Here is a 15,449-nt window from a genome sequence, read left to right as displayed (position 1 = left end):
TGGTAATGACACTTTAGCAAAGTGCAAAAACCTTGTACGTTGCCCGCAATAACCTGCACACCTAATAGTTGAAAGTGTAACCTTTATAATTGACTTCTGGTGATGTAAAGTTATATGGAAAAATAGATTTTTTATAAATGCACAAATGCTAGACTGTTGTTAGTAACTATACTTCATGTACAAGTGCGTTTTTTAAAAATTGTGACAGTAATATATTTTATGGAATTAGCTGACAAAAAGAAGAAATTAAATGAGTTTAATAAAAATTATTGTCATAGCTTTTATTAATTTTATAATCTTCTGTTAAACACTCCTCAGGACTGCTATCAGAGATTCATTTTCCTATTGACAGTCTGACTAAGAAACCTAAAGGTTTTGCCTTCGTCACCTACATGATGCCTGAACATGCAGTGAAGGCATTTGCTGAACTAGATGGTGAAGTGTTTCAGGTAAAGTTTGTAGTCATTCTCCGTAAAATTTGTGATTCACATATGATTAACCCAGTCATCTATTGAAAGATAACATCCTTTCATCAGTTCTTTGATTATATAGTTCACAGTTTCTGTAAGATATGAAGAGTTGAATGAATTTGGGGATGTTAGAGAGATCTTTTTGCTTCTGGTAATAAAATCTTGCTACTGTTTTTGTCCCAACTGCTTGATGTCAGTTATTACTTCTGAAGGGGGTTATGGTGTTACATCACATTAAACATTAAAATCTTGTAGCAGTCCTCTTGTTAATAACATAATTAACCAACTTTCATTTTGGTTACAATGATTTGCATTGATTGAAATTACAAATAGGGAAAAAAATACACTGCTTCATCTAGCCTGTCCCATTTCTTTGTAACCTCTGGAAAAGGCCAATTAATGTAAAAATCAAGGTAACTTTTGGAAATCTGAAAAATTCCCCCGAATCCTTTTGAGGGTTTAAAAATTAGTCCAGGAGATCATTGTAACCCGATTTTCGTGAGCTATTTTTTCATTTATTTTACCCATGCATGAGGCTGGGATTCCACTATGAGGCTCACATTCCATCTTGAGGCCCACATTTACAGGTCACGTACAAGATTTTTTTTTAAAAGCTGCAAAACTGTGGCACCTGCTATAAATTGTGTGAATGAATGTGGAAGTGAGCTACATAGATAGATATATAGAAGATAGGAGCAGGAGGTGGCCTTTTGGCCCTTCGAGCCTGCTGCACCATTCACCACGATCATGGCTGATCATGCAACTCAATAGCCTAGTCCTGCTTTCTCCCCATAGCCTTTGATCCCATTTTCCCCAAGTGCTATATCCAACTGCCTCATGAATATACTCAAAAGTTTTAGCATCAACTACTTCCTGTGGTAATGAATTCCACAGGCTCACCACTCTTTGTGTGAAGAAATGTCTCCTTATCGGTGTCCTCATTTGTGAAGACAGAACCAATATATGTATTCAATTGCTCAACCATTTCTTTGTCCCTTATTATGCATTCCCCTGTTTCTGTCTGTAGGGGGCCTACATTTCTCTTTACCAATCTCTCTCTCTTCCCATAGCTGGAGAAACTCTTAGTGTCAGTCTTTATGTTCCCTGCAAGCTTCCTTTTGTACTGTACTTTCCCCTTCTTAATCAATCCCTTTGTCCTTTGCTGAATTCTAAACTGCTCCCAATCCTCAGATCTATTATTTTTCTTGGCCAATCTGTATGCTTTTTCCTTGTATCGGATACCGTTTCTAATTTCCCTTGTAAGCCATGGATTGACCCTCTTACCCCTTTGCTTTTGTGCCAGACAGAATGAACAGTTGCTGTAGTTCCTCCATGCGTTCCTAGAATGTTTGCCATTGTCTATCCACTGTCATCCCTTTAAGTAACTCTCCCCAATCCATCAAGGCCAACTCATGCCTCATATCTTCATAGTTCCCTTTATTAAGATTCAGCACCCTCATCTCCAAATCAACTACTTCACTCTCCATCTTGATAAAAAATTCTATCATGTTATGGTCGCTCATCCCCAAGGGGTCTCGTACAGCCAGATTGGCAATAATTTCCATCTCATTACACAGTACCCAGTCCAAGATGGCCTGCTCTCCAGTTGGTTCCTCCACATATTCGTCAAGAAAACCATCCCGTGTGTACTCCAGGAATTCTTCCTCTACGGCATTGTGCCTAATTTGATTTGCCCAATCTATGTGAAGATTAAAATCACCCATGGTCACCGATATTCCCTTGTCACATGCATCTCTAATTTCTTGTTTAATGCCATCCCCAATCTCACCAGTGCAGTTTGTGGGGTCTATATATGACACCCACTAATGATTTTTGTCCCTTGGTATTTCTCAACTCTACCCATACAGATTCCACATTTTCAGAGCCAATATCCTTTCTCACTACTGTGTTAATTTCCTCTTTAACCAGCAGTGCCACGACACCACCTTTTCTTTTATGCCTGTCCTCCTGAAATACTGAAAACCCTGGGACATTCAGTTCCCATCCCTGTTCACCCTGCAGCCATGTCTCCGTAATCCCAATTATATCATACCTATTTATATCTATCTGCGTCATTAGTTCATCCAGTTTATTGCAAAACTGTTCGAGGAACATGGTTTTTTTTTGTTTGTTTATAAGCTTAATACTGTAGATGACCTATGCAAAATACAGGGATGAAGTGAAATTGGGAAAGTAAAGAGAGGATATGGGAAAATATTGGCAGTTAAATCGGAGAAAACCATCCAATATTTTATCAGTACACTAAGAACAAGAGAATAATAAGGAAAGGGTTGGACCTGTCAGAGATGATGTGGAGATGCCGGCGTTGGACTGGGGTGAGCACAGTAAGGAGTCTTACAACACCAGGTTAAAGTCCAACATGTTTGTTTCAAACACTAGCTTTCAGAGCACTGCTCCTTCCTCAGGTGACAGCGGATGCTCTGAGGATAATTTTCCTTTGCTCACTAGATACAGGCAAGGTATCAGAGGATTGGAGGTTCACAAACTTCTTAACCATTGTTCAAAAAGGTGCAAGAGATGGGCTAGATAATGATAGGCCAGTCGATCTGAATTCAGTGGTGGGTTGCAAGAGACAGGATAAACTGTCAGTTAAGCATGGACTGATCAGGGATAATCTGCATGGTCTTCTGAGGGGAGAATCATGTCTTCCTAACTTAATCAAATGATTTGAGGAAGTAACAAGGAGAATTGATGGGGTTAGTGCGGTAGATGCTGTCTGCATGGATTTTAGTAAGACATTGGACAAGGTCCCACATGACAAGACTGGTCAGAAAAGTGAAATCCCATGGGATAGAGGAGAAGGTGGAGTATTAGATCCAAAATTGGCTCATGAAACAAAGGGTAATCGTAGATGGGTGTTTTTGCAAATGGAAAGTGAATTTCAGTGGCTGGCCACAGGGCTCAGTGTTGGGACCCTTGCTGTTTGTTACATATATTAATGATTTGTACTTAAATGTCGAAGGCATGTTTGGGAAATTTGCAGGCGACAACAAAAATTGGCCATGTGGTTGATCGTGAAGCAGATAGTTATTGTCTCTAGAATTGTATCAATAGTTTGGCGGGGTGGGTGCATAAGTGGCAAATTACATTCAATCAGGAGAAGTGTGAGGTAATGCATTTGGGGAGGCCAAACAAAGAAGGAAATAATTGATAAATTGGGAGGATGTTGAGAGGAGTAGAAGAAGCAAGAGACCTTTGACTGCATGTTCACATCCTGAAGATAGCAGGATATGTGGTAAAGAAAGCATATAGAACGCTGTCCTTTATCAGACACCGGTATTGAATACAAAAGCAGGGACATAATGCTGGAAATGTGTAAAATGCTGGTTAGGCTACAGGTGGAATTTGGTATGCAGTTTTGGTCACTGATTACAGGATAGACAAATTGCTCTGGAGAGAGTGCAGAGGAGATTTACAAGAATGTTGTCAGGCATTGAAAGGACTATGAGGAAAGGTTGGTTAGGCAATGTTTTCTTTCGAACAGAGGCGGCTGGAACTTCCGGTGACAGTGATGTGCTGCGCAGATGCACATCAGTGGCTCTACTCAGGAACATAGCCAAATAGGCACTTTTTGTTGAAATTTAGTTGAAAACATTCAGTAGCATCACACCCACAATTAAGAAAGGGAAAGAACAGAACCATCATGCCAGCAAACGGGAGCTCGAGAGGCCACAGAGACGACAGAAGCATAGGACAAGGCCACGAGCAGCAGGTGGATGAGTCGACGGACCCAGGAGATGAGGGGACCCCGGCCACCCCAGAGAGAGAGGGACTGACAACCGAACAAACCCCCCCCCCCCCACCCCCATCCACCAACTGGAGATAGGTGGAAGACATTCCTGAAGAAGGAACTGACTGTGGTAAGGGAGGCAATAAAAGTGAAAATCTAGCCGTTGGTCGCCATGCAGATGGCGATCGATGGACTAGGGAAAAAGGTGGGAGGCGCCAGGGAAGCCGATCCTCGAGCTGGAGAAGGCGTCAACAGGATTGCCGCTCTGGAGCCAGAGATCAAAAGGTTGGTAGCAACCCTGGGGAGCTTGAAGAGGAAAGTCGGGGACCAGAGAATAGGTCCCGACGCCAGAATATCTGGATCGTGTGCCAGAGGGGATCAAGGGCAGGGTCCCGATGGGCTATATGGACCAAATGCTGGGCAACCTAGGGAGGAACAACTTCCCCAACCTGCCGGAGATTGACAGAGCATACCGATTGCTCCGGTCGAAGCCCAAAGCAGGGGATCAACCAGGGGCGATAATTGCGAAACTGCACCGTGAGTGGATCCTGTGGTGGGCGAGGCAGACGAAGGTGAGCAGCTGGGAAGGACATAGAATCTGGGTCTTTCAGGCCAGGGACCTGAGAGCATTCATGCAGCAGTTGAGGGCAGTGGACACATGGCAGTTCCTACACCATGGTGAGAAGGAATTCTCATTATTTTAACCGGTGAACAAGGTATACACCCATATCGACGACTTTGCAGTAGGGAATCGATGCTTCGAGAAATAGAGAGAGCAGAATACTCTGCGAAAATCATCTCCGACAATGCTCCATATTACATAGATGTAAGGTTGGAAACGGGCCATGCCCAATGCCCCACTTGGAGATTGGACACGGACCTCATGGCCGACAAGGTCTTCTGCTTGAAAACGTCACAGGCCACAAGCGAGTACACCTTCCACATTCTGGGAGGCTTTGAAGGCAGTGGTTAGGGGAGAGATTACAGCCTACAAAATTCGTAGAGATGGGGAAGAGAGTGCGGCCAGACAGCAACTGATTGACTGCATCCTGGAGGTCGACAGATTGCTGAAGGATTCCTGGTGGACTTCGATAAACAATTTATACCAGCTCTGGCCCTGAGCCTATGGGAGATGTTCGCAGACTCACTAGCGAGGGGCTGCCTGCCTCCCACGCTAACACAGGCCACCATATCGCTGATAACCAAAAAAGGCAAAGACCCGACGGAATACGGATCATATAGACCCATTTCGCTGCTTAACATAGATGCGAAGATACGTGCGACCAGGAGACTGGAGAACTGCATACCAGAAGTGGTTGCAGAGAACCAGAGGGGCTTTGTCAAGGGTAGACCGCTAACTGCGAACATCAGATGGCAGTTGAATGCGATACTAATCACCCGGGGATAGAACGGAGGTGATCGTCTCCCTGGACGCAGAAAAGGTCTTCGGCAGAGTCCAATGGAAGAGATGAGGTGAAAGTAACGGCCCTTGACAGCAAGGCAACATTTAGACCTTTAGACCAAGTATGGCATCGAGGAGCCCTAGCTAAACTGGAGTCAACGGGAATCTGGGAAAACTCCGCTGGTTGGATGTCGTATTGGCACAAAGGAAGCTGGTTATGGTGGTTGGAGGTCAATCATCTCAGCTCCAGGACATCACCGCAGGAGTTCCTCAGGGTAGTGTTGTAGGCCCAACCATCTTCAGCTGCTCCATCAAAGACCTCCTTTCCATCATAAGGTCAGAAGTGGAGATGTGTGCAGTCATCCGCACATATCTTCAGCACAATTTGCAACTCATATAATGAAGCAATCCATGCCGAAATGCAGCAGGACCTAGACCATATCGAGGCTTAAGGTGACAAGTTACATTCGTTCCAGGCAATGACCATCTCCTATAACAGAGGATCTAACCACCATCCCATGACATTAAGTGGCATTACCAGTGCTGAATCCCCTACAATCTACATCCCGGGGGGTTACCTTGATCAGAAACTGAACTGGACTAGCCACATTAATCCAGTGGCTACAAGGGCAGGTCAAAGGCTAGGAATCCCATGGCGACCCCCAAAGCCTGTCCACCATCTACAAGGCACAAGTCAGGAGTGTAATGGAATATTCACCACTTGCCTGGATGAGTGCAGCTCCAACAACATATAAAAAGCTCGACACCTTCCAGGCCAAAACAGTCCGCTTGATTGCTCCCCCTACCACAAACATTTAAACCCTCCACCAATGAACGGTGGCTGCCATATGTACCATCTACAAGATGCATTGCAGTAACTCACCAAGGTTCCTCAGACAGCACCTTCCAAACTCTCAACCACTACCATCTAGGACAAGAGCAACAGATATTTGGGAACCCCACCACCTGGAGGTTCCTTCCAAAGTCACTCGCACCCTGATTTGGAAATATATTACCGTTCCTTCGCTGTCACTGGGACAACATCCTGGAACTCCCTCCCTAACTGCACAGTGGGTGTACCTGCACCTGAAGGAATGCAGGGGTTCAAGAAGGGCACGTAGGGATGGGCAATAAATGCTGCCCTAACCAGCGATGTCCACGTCCCGTAAACAAATTGAGGTATTGGAGTAGTTTGGCCAGGGGCGGGATTCACCTCTAGTGAAACTCTCCTACAACGCCCCCAAAGCGAGCATTTGGACCAACACCACCAGCTCTTAATACTACCAGCTGCACACAGGCACCAGGCAGGGATGCCCGTTGTTCTGCTCCTGTTCGCACTGGCAATTGCCATGCAAGACCCAAAAGGCGAGAAGGGTATCCGAAGAGGAAGGTGGAGAGCATAGAGTCTTACTCTGCTCATCTACATCGGACCCACAAAACGACTTGAAGGGAACCATGAGGCTCCAGGAAGAGTTTGGGGCCTTCTCGGGTACAAACTCAATCTGGGCAAGAGATAGGTATTCCTGGTGAACCCGAAAGGGGGAGGGCCGGAGTTGCAGGGTCTTCCATTCAAACTAGCCATAAACAAATTACTCTGCCTGGGGATTCCGATTGCCCACAACTGGACATGAATCACAAATGGAGTCTGGCGGAAGAAGTTAAAAAGGACCTACACTCCCGCTTTCCCTGGCAGGGAGGGTGCAGACGATCAAGATGAAGGTACAGCCAAGGTTCCTCTTCCTGTTTAGATTCGTGTGTGTCATCAGCCTGTTGCACGACTTGTGCGAGGCCAATTGCACATAAGCACAGTCTTGCTCACCTATTGTAGTGTTCAGATGTACAAATAAAACCAAAATATTTTAAAGTAAAATACTTTGGGGTTACCTCCAATGTTTGGCCTTTGGAAATTGTATCTTGTCCGTACAGACATGTTTATTTTGTATTGTATGAAATAAAAAACCTGAATAAAAACATTTTCAAAAAAAAAAGAACAGGAGGCTGAGAACTGAGCTAATTGAGGTGCATTTAAGAGTCAACCATATTGCTGTGGATCGGGAGTCATGTGTAGATCAAACCAGGTAAAGACAGCAAATTTCCTTCCATAAAAATGAACCAGATGGGTTTTCGCAACAATGGATCGTAAACTTGGGTCCACGAGGATGTTCGGGTATCTGGATTGCTAGTCCCGTGACAATACCACTACACCATTGCCTCCCCATGGGGTGTGGATTTAAGGTGATTGATAAACAGATTAGAGGGGGTATGAGGAAAACCACTTTCACCCAAAGTATAGTGGCCGTCTGGAATTCACTGCCTGAATTTGGTGGTTATGGCTGAAACATTCAACTAATTCAAAAGGTACCTGGATCTGCACCTGTAAAGTCAGATTAAAATGAGCGGTTCATTTTTTTGAAAAACTATTTTGGGCTGGTACACACACGATGGGCTGAATGGCCTCTTTCTGTGCTGTAACGTTTCTATGATTTCTATTTTAATTAAGAGATACCGCTCATTTAAAAGTGAGTGACAGCTGGGGTTTTTAGATTTTTCTCCTGAATGAAGCATCAAGTTAAGTTTGCATATTCAGTTTGCTTATGGTGATAGGACAGTTCTTTTCTCGTTTAATGCATTAAAAAAAATACTGGCATGGGCACACACACATACACACGCACTGTGTGCTTGTTGTGAGTTGAGTGGGCTGTCCCACACAACTTACCATCTTGTTTCTGGGTTTAGTCTTGAACTAGGGGGAATATAGCTCAACAGTTTTAAATAAATAACAATGAAGAAAACTATTCAAAATGTAGTGCTATAGTTTAATAATTTAAAGGAGCATACTTAAACATGTAACTCCTCAAATTTGCCAGTGGGTGGCAGTCACTAATCGGAGGTGTTAAATCTTCGAGAATTATAGCAGAAATATCTTTTCTTCAATTACAAATTGCTTTTTGCTTTTTAAAAAAAAAAGTCCAAATGCAGAATTTTTTTTAATGAAACCTGAAAGTTCTATGAAAGACTGGCAAATGAAAACACTTTGCTGGTTTTTGAAGATGAGCCCTTTTATATTTTCACATTTCAGTTCTGTATTACGGCTGTTCATATTTCATGAAAATGAAATGAAAATCGCTTATTGTCGCAAGTAGGCTTCAATTAAGTTACTGTGAAAAGCCCCTTGTCGGCACATTCCGATGCCTATTCGGGGAGGCTGGTACGGGAATTGAACCGTGCTGCTGGCCTGACTTGGTCTGCTTTAAAAGCCAGCTATTTAGCCCTGTGCTAATCCAGCCCCAGACGGTTATTACCTCTGACGTGCTCCCTCATTACCTATGATGTGCTCTCTGCCTTCACATTTTATTAGTGCCATCTATCGCCTATTCGAATTTGGAGTAAAGAATTTTTGGGGAGGAGAAAACAATAATCATACCTGTCCCAAAATCTTTTGAACTTGGCATCTAAGACTTCTTATAAGTTGACTTCCAGTGGCGGCATGTAGGTGGAGGACGCATGTTGGGTGGCTCCTGCTATAGTCTCTGGTTTTTGGACTTTTATGCCCGGTTTCAGGGGTAGTTTGTGAATGAGTTGTAAGTTATAAGGAAGGTGGGAAATGTCGAATACCTAGCAGAAGGGTGCTGGAAGGATGGGGGCGAGCGAAAGTCCACCGTTGACCGATTGAGTCCTGTACGAAGAAAGATGGCGGTGTTGGGTTATTGGGTGGGGCCGCTCCCCTCACTATGGAAAGTCTGACTCAGGTGATGTCAGGGGAATTTGAGAGGCTATTCGCCAAGCATATAGAGGTGCTGTGGAAGGCGGCAGTGAGGAAGACGTCGGCCGAGGTGCGGAAGCAAGGAGAAAAGTTGAAGGGGGTGGAGGAGGCATTGTCGCAATATAGCGACTAGTTCACCTCTGAGTGAGGAGCTGTGGAGGGTGGCGGAGGCCAACAAAGGGCTCAGAGCCGAGGTGGAGGATCTGGAGAACAGGTCAAGACGGCAAAACTTTCAAATCGTGGGCGGTCTTGGAGAAAGGGCCAAGGCTGACCGAGTACTTCGCAAAGATGTTGGCAGAGTTGATGGGGCGGGGGAGGGGGGGAAGAGAGAGAGAGGGGGAGAGGGGGAAGAGAGAGAGAGAGAAACCCTCCTGCTACCAGTTGGACAGGACCGATCGGTGTCTCAGGCTGAGGCCTAAAGCAAATGAGCCACCAAGAGCAGTTAGAATCTGTTTTCATAAATTCCATGTGAAGGAGAGGGTCTTGAACTGGTTAAGCAGAGACGAGAGGTGAAATGGGAAGGCTTTGGTATACAAATATACCAAGACCTGTAGGCAGAGTGCGAAAATGCCGGCAGCCTTTGGACGGGTTGACATGGCACTATAGCAGCGGAGTGAGATTTGGAGTGGTCTATCCTGTGAAGTTGAGAGGGACACACAACTCGAGGAATTTTTGTTTCGAGACTGTAGAGGCATTCGTGAAGGCTGAAGGACTGGGATACTGAGATGAGAGTTGGGATCGGGACTTGGGTTGTGGGGACGGGGATGGTGTTTTTTCTTATGGAAGGTTTTCTATTTGATTGGAGTTTTGTTTTTTCCTGTCTCTTGAATGGGGGTGTTTTGTTTACATTTATTCATGTATGTATTGGGGTTTGGTTTTATTTTTTCTGTGGTCACAGTTTTGTATTGTTCTTTAATATGAGGGAGGTGGGGGATTGTTGGTGTATGTGGGGCCGGTCTACTGGAAGAGAGGGGCATTGGCAGGTGTCACCACACTGGCAAGCGAAAGTTGGCTACTGAATAGAAATGTGGTAGTGGGAAGGACCGCAGTCATTGGAGCCTGGTTCAATGGGCCGGGAGGTGTGAAAGGTGGGCAGAGGGGATCATTAACTGAAAAAAGTGAAGGGAGCTGTCAATGAGTATGGGGAGAAGGCAGGACGTATATTGGGAAGCCGGCTCCGGAGGGAGGCTGTGTTAGACGTTTAGCTGCTGTTGTATAAAGAGTCAAAGGTACCGCTCCTTATTACAAACGCCTTTAAATTTACTTCAACAGACTCTGCAAAAAGACCACCTATAGCCCCTTTACATAAGTGTCAATTATTGGATACTTAACATAAATGAGACAACTAATTGGAATGTCTCTTAACCCATTACTTAACAGTCTTCCCTTTCTTGGAGAAAACAACAAGTCACAGAAACAGGCGTCCTTCCTTCATTAACAATATCCAAAAGTCTCTGAACTAGCCCCTCTTTTTTGTCAATATCTGAGATATATAAAAGGTCATATCCATCACCCCTACAAGCCTTAACGTCTCAGCAGCCAAAGTGCTTTTGACCACTCCTTATTTTTATTGTTTCCCACACATTTACCATTGTTCCCCAAAGGGAAAATTATAAAACTCCCTGCGCTTGAAACCCCATGATATCAATTTGCATAGGACGCAACGCTATAAACTGAGTTTCAAGTGCCTAAGGTCACCTAAAACCAGGAACCTCAAAACACACCTGCATTTTTAGTTTGGCCAACATTATAAGTTCCATTAGGAAGAACCTTTTCCATGCAAATCCATCTGTGGGATAGAGCTCTTTGTCCCCTATCCGGTACTTCGTGTATACCCCAAATTCACTCCAATTTTGCTCTTATTATGTCTTCCACTTTGGGATCATTCATTTTTGTACTCCACTCTTAAGATATCAAAACTAACATCCGGTCTAGTCTGTCTATTCTACCAATTCAGTTGCCCAATTAAACTTCGCAGTTGCTATTTTTCCATCTTTGAAATCATTGTGAAACCCGGCCTCGACTAATTGCTATTGGGTTGATGCTTTCCAAATAGGATTGCTGACGTAAAGTTGCCCGATTAGTCTGTCCGATTTCCAGTCCAATATATTTAAATGCACCGGAAGCCTGACTTCCAACCCTGTATTCTTTCCTCAAACCAGAGATTACAATAGCTTTGAAATCACTAGTCCCAGCTTCACAGCGCCAGGGTCCCAGGTTCAATTCCCCGCTGGGTCACTGTCTGTGCGGAGTCTGCACGTTCACCCCGTGTCTGCGTGGGTTTCCTCCGGGTGTTCCGGTTTCCTCCCACAGTCCAAAGACATGCAGGTTAGGTGGATTGGCCATGATAATTGCCCTTAGTGACCAAAAAGGTTAGGAGGGGTTATTGGGTTACAGGGTGGAAGTGAGGACTTAAGTGGGTCGCTGCAGACTCGATGGGCCGAATGGCCTCCTTCTGCACTGTAGGTTCTATGTTCTATATTCTACCCCACAAAAAAGTCATCGACATGCATCATAAAGATACCAGAAAGATTTCCTTTATAGTGCCAGTAAAACATTGCCGGGTCTGCTTTCAACTGGCAACAGCCCAACTTTAACAAAATTGACCTTACCGAAAAATACCAGACTCTAGACACATCATTTAATCCATATACACATTTGTTCAACTTCCAGAGTACCCCTGTGTTAGCTGCCTCTTTAGGAGGATGGAGAAAAATGCCTCTCTGGAGCTGATGCCCCTGCAAAAAGGCAGCTTTTATATCTTTAGATTTGCATTCCCATGCCTTTGGCTAATAGAGCCAAGAAGATCTTTAAAATAACCTTTCCTGCCGTAGGTGAGTCTACCCTTAAATCCTGATCTTCTAAGCTTTCTTCAAATCCCCTTGCCACAAACCTGGCCTTTGCCTTATAAGTTCCGTCTGGAAGAACCTTTTCCGTGCAAATCCATCTGTGGAGGCTGGTCATCTAAAATAGATGGAATTTTAGGATTTCTACCAAACACGAAATGATAGGGACTATAGCCCCCAACCATCTGCAATGAATTCTTTGCATGTACTGCTCATGTTAAAGCTGAATTTAGCTTGCAGTTTGGTCTATCTGTCAAGTTTTCCGGAGCATATCATCTATTACCGCATGGTTTCTTTCACACACACACCATTACTAAATGGGCTTTCCGCAGCCGTATTCATAACGGTGATATTCACGTTTTCACACACATCCCTAAAGTCATCATTAGCAAATTCTCCCCCATTGTCTGTAAGGAATTTTGCCGGTGGGCCCATTCCTGTCCCTATCCATTTTCCACGATTTGAAAAGAAATACTCTTTTCTTTACTTCGTACAATCGTTGATTGACTAAATCTGGTTGCTAAAGCTACAAAATGCAAAATAAATATACTATTGGCTTTATCCCAGATCTTAAGGTCCATGGCCACAATGTCGTTAAAATCTCTAGTTACTATCTATCGGTCGTGCTGGTGTCCTTCTGTACTTCCTGCAAACTTCACAGCACTCACTAACCTGTTCTATCAGTTTAGTACAGTCTTCATCCCTTACCCCTGCATCCTTTAATAGATTTTTCAGCCTCCAAGGAGACGGATGCGCAAATTGCCTCTGCAGTTTTAATACAACAAGCTTTTTATCAGCTAAAGTCCCATTTTCAACTGCTATTAACACATCCTTAACAACTGTACTTGAAATATTATTTGTCAGTAATGGAATACAATAGTGTCCTGACTGTGTAAATTGTAAGTCCACCGTCTTTCCAAAAACTTGCCTGATCCTGCTCCCTATCCAGTTTCATGTGTGCTTTCTTCATCGATGGTCTGCTCAGAAGCAAAGGTATCTCACTTGATACAACATCCGTGCTACTGAAATGATTTACTCTGGCAATATTGCAAGGGATTACCACTCTTTTCAGCGACTTCAGAGTATTATTAGCCCCAAACCTGAAACTTGTGGAACTTTCAAATTCCTTAGCCTTGTTACGATTTTCTCATTCAGGGAGTCCAGGTAACATTTTAACCAGTCAATTCCACACACAGTAGATGTGCAGCCACTGTCCAATACAGCACAATTGAAGGATTCTGCAACCAACACCCTCATTGCCAGCGTAAAACTGCTTGTTAATAGGACAACGCCTTCTTTCTGGTCACTATCTTTGTCCTCTTCTGTGTCATGTGTCGCTTCAAACACTATTATAACATGTTGGACAGTTGAAAGCATAATGGTATTGAGTCACATCGAAAATATCGATTTATCATACCCCGGGCATTTCTGGGGTTCATCTTCCTATTGTAGGTTCTAACTGGGTTTCTGTCTTCTTAATTTCTGGGTCCCGAACTCCGTCTATAGTCTTGGAACCTGTTTGTAGCCGTGCGATTTCACCATCCTGTTAGTGTATCTTCCATATTCTGCTTTATTGCAGACTGACCTATTTGGGTCATCAGAGCCATCGGAATCAAATGTTTCCCCAGAAACCTTTTTAAAGCTTCTGTCATCTGATTGATTAAGGTATCCTTATCTGCAAACTGAACTCCTGTCAAATCCAGGATCCTATCCATGGTGCTCACTTTAGCACAGTCAAGTAATTTAAAGGCCAACACAGACTGTGGAAATTCCAGGTTGTGTTTCTGCAGCCTTTTATAAAGTCTGCCAAATTCCATTATACAGTCTTCCATGGAGAAATCTTCTATTTTCCGGAACCTATCAAAATCCGACCATGCTTTATACGCACTTAACAAGTCATCCTTTTTATAAATCTTATCCATATAACATAATAGAGTCTCCAGACCTTCTTCTGAGTCTAACTCTTCCAGGTCCAGCTCAGAAAACACTTTGCTTCGGATTTTACTGTCATAAGGTAAAGAAAGAGCCAATGCCATACCTTGTTTTCTCTTTCCCAAGACCACATAACTACTGCACTTCTCCATTGATCGTACAATCCCCTTTCAGAAAATAAGGGAGGGTAGTCATATCCGGCCATCTTTATCCTAGGTTCAGCCATATATCTGGGTCTTTTTTTTCTTCCCACTCCTTGATTTGGTCTGGAAAAGTTGTATCTTTCAACCCTTCAGATTTGCACAGCAACCGTCCTCTGCTACCATTTGTTCGACGTTTAGCTGCTGTAGTATAAAGAGTCAATGGTTCTGCTGCTTTTCCACAAAACACCTTTAATTTCCTTCAACAGACTTTGCACAAAACTCTAACATCACATCACCTGACATAAAGGCCACCTGAAGCCCCTTTACATATAAATGTTAATTATTGGATACTTGACATAAATGAGACAACTAATTGGACTGTCTCTTAACCTATTACTTAACAGCTGTGGCGAGGGAGGTAGTTTGGTTGCTAAGATGGGGGGAGTGGTGGTGATGGTGGCTCCGGATAAATAAAGTGTTCGAGGAGTTTTATAGGGACCTGTCTTGGTCGGAGCCGCCGGAGAAAGAGTGGGAGATGAGGGAACTTCTCAGTGGGCTGGAGTGCGTGAGGTTGGAAGAGACGGAGAGGGCAGGGTTGGAGGAGTAGATGGTGAAGGTGGCGATTGGGAGGATGCAGGCAGGGAAGGCAGCTGGGCCAGATGGGTTTCTGGTCGAATTTTATAAAAGATCTAAAGACAAACTGGCACCCTTGATGGTGGGAATGTTTGAGGACGTGATGGTAGGGGTGCCTGCCGCAAGCTATGGAGGAATCCGGTGGAGTGTGGGTCGTATAGCCCCATATTTCTGCTGAATGTCCATGCCAAGATATTGGCAAGGGTGCTGACATTAAGGTTGGAAGGGTGTCTCCCAAAGGTGATTGGGGAGGACCAGATTGGGTCCTTGAAGAGAAGACAGTAGTCCTTGAATGTGAGAGGTTGGTGAACGTGGTGCTTTCTCCAGCAAAGGTGAGGGAGACAAAGGTGGTGGTGGCGTTAGATATGGAGATGGTGTTTGATTGTGTAGAGTGATGTTATTTGATGGCAGCGCAGGAAAAATTCAGGTTTGGGCCGCAGTTCATGATGTGGGTGCTGCTGCTGTATAAGGAGCCGATGGTGAGCATGCGCACAAACGGTGTGATCTTG

General features: G+C 44.2%; 1 protein-coding gene across 5 annotated transcripts in view; it reads left to right on the top strand.

Annotated features, from left to right (window-relative positions):
- Window positions 1-15,449, top strand: part of rbm19 (RNA binding motif protein 19) — a 377,192-nt gene that overhangs the window by 49,127 nt on the left and 312,616 nt on the right. For all 5 annotated transcript variants that reach the window (XM_038790721.1, XM_038790712.1, XM_038790730.1 and 2 more), the window contains exon 11: window positions 319-449. In XM_038790721.1, the coding sequence (XP_038646649.1) occupies window positions 319-449 (131 nt within the window). The remainder of the gene's footprint in view (window positions 1-318; window positions 450-15,449) is intronic.

Source organism: Scyliorhinus canicula, chromosome 1, assembly GCF_902713615.1.
Source record: "Scyliorhinus canicula chromosome 1, sScyCan1.1, whole genome shotgun sequence".
Classification (NCBI taxonomy): domain Eukaryota; kingdom Metazoa; phylum Chordata; class Chondrichthyes; order Carcharhiniformes; family Scyliorhinidae; genus Scyliorhinus; species Scyliorhinus canicula.
Note: the sequence above shows the minus strand (reverse complement) of the source record. Positions and strands in the feature narration are given on the sequence as shown.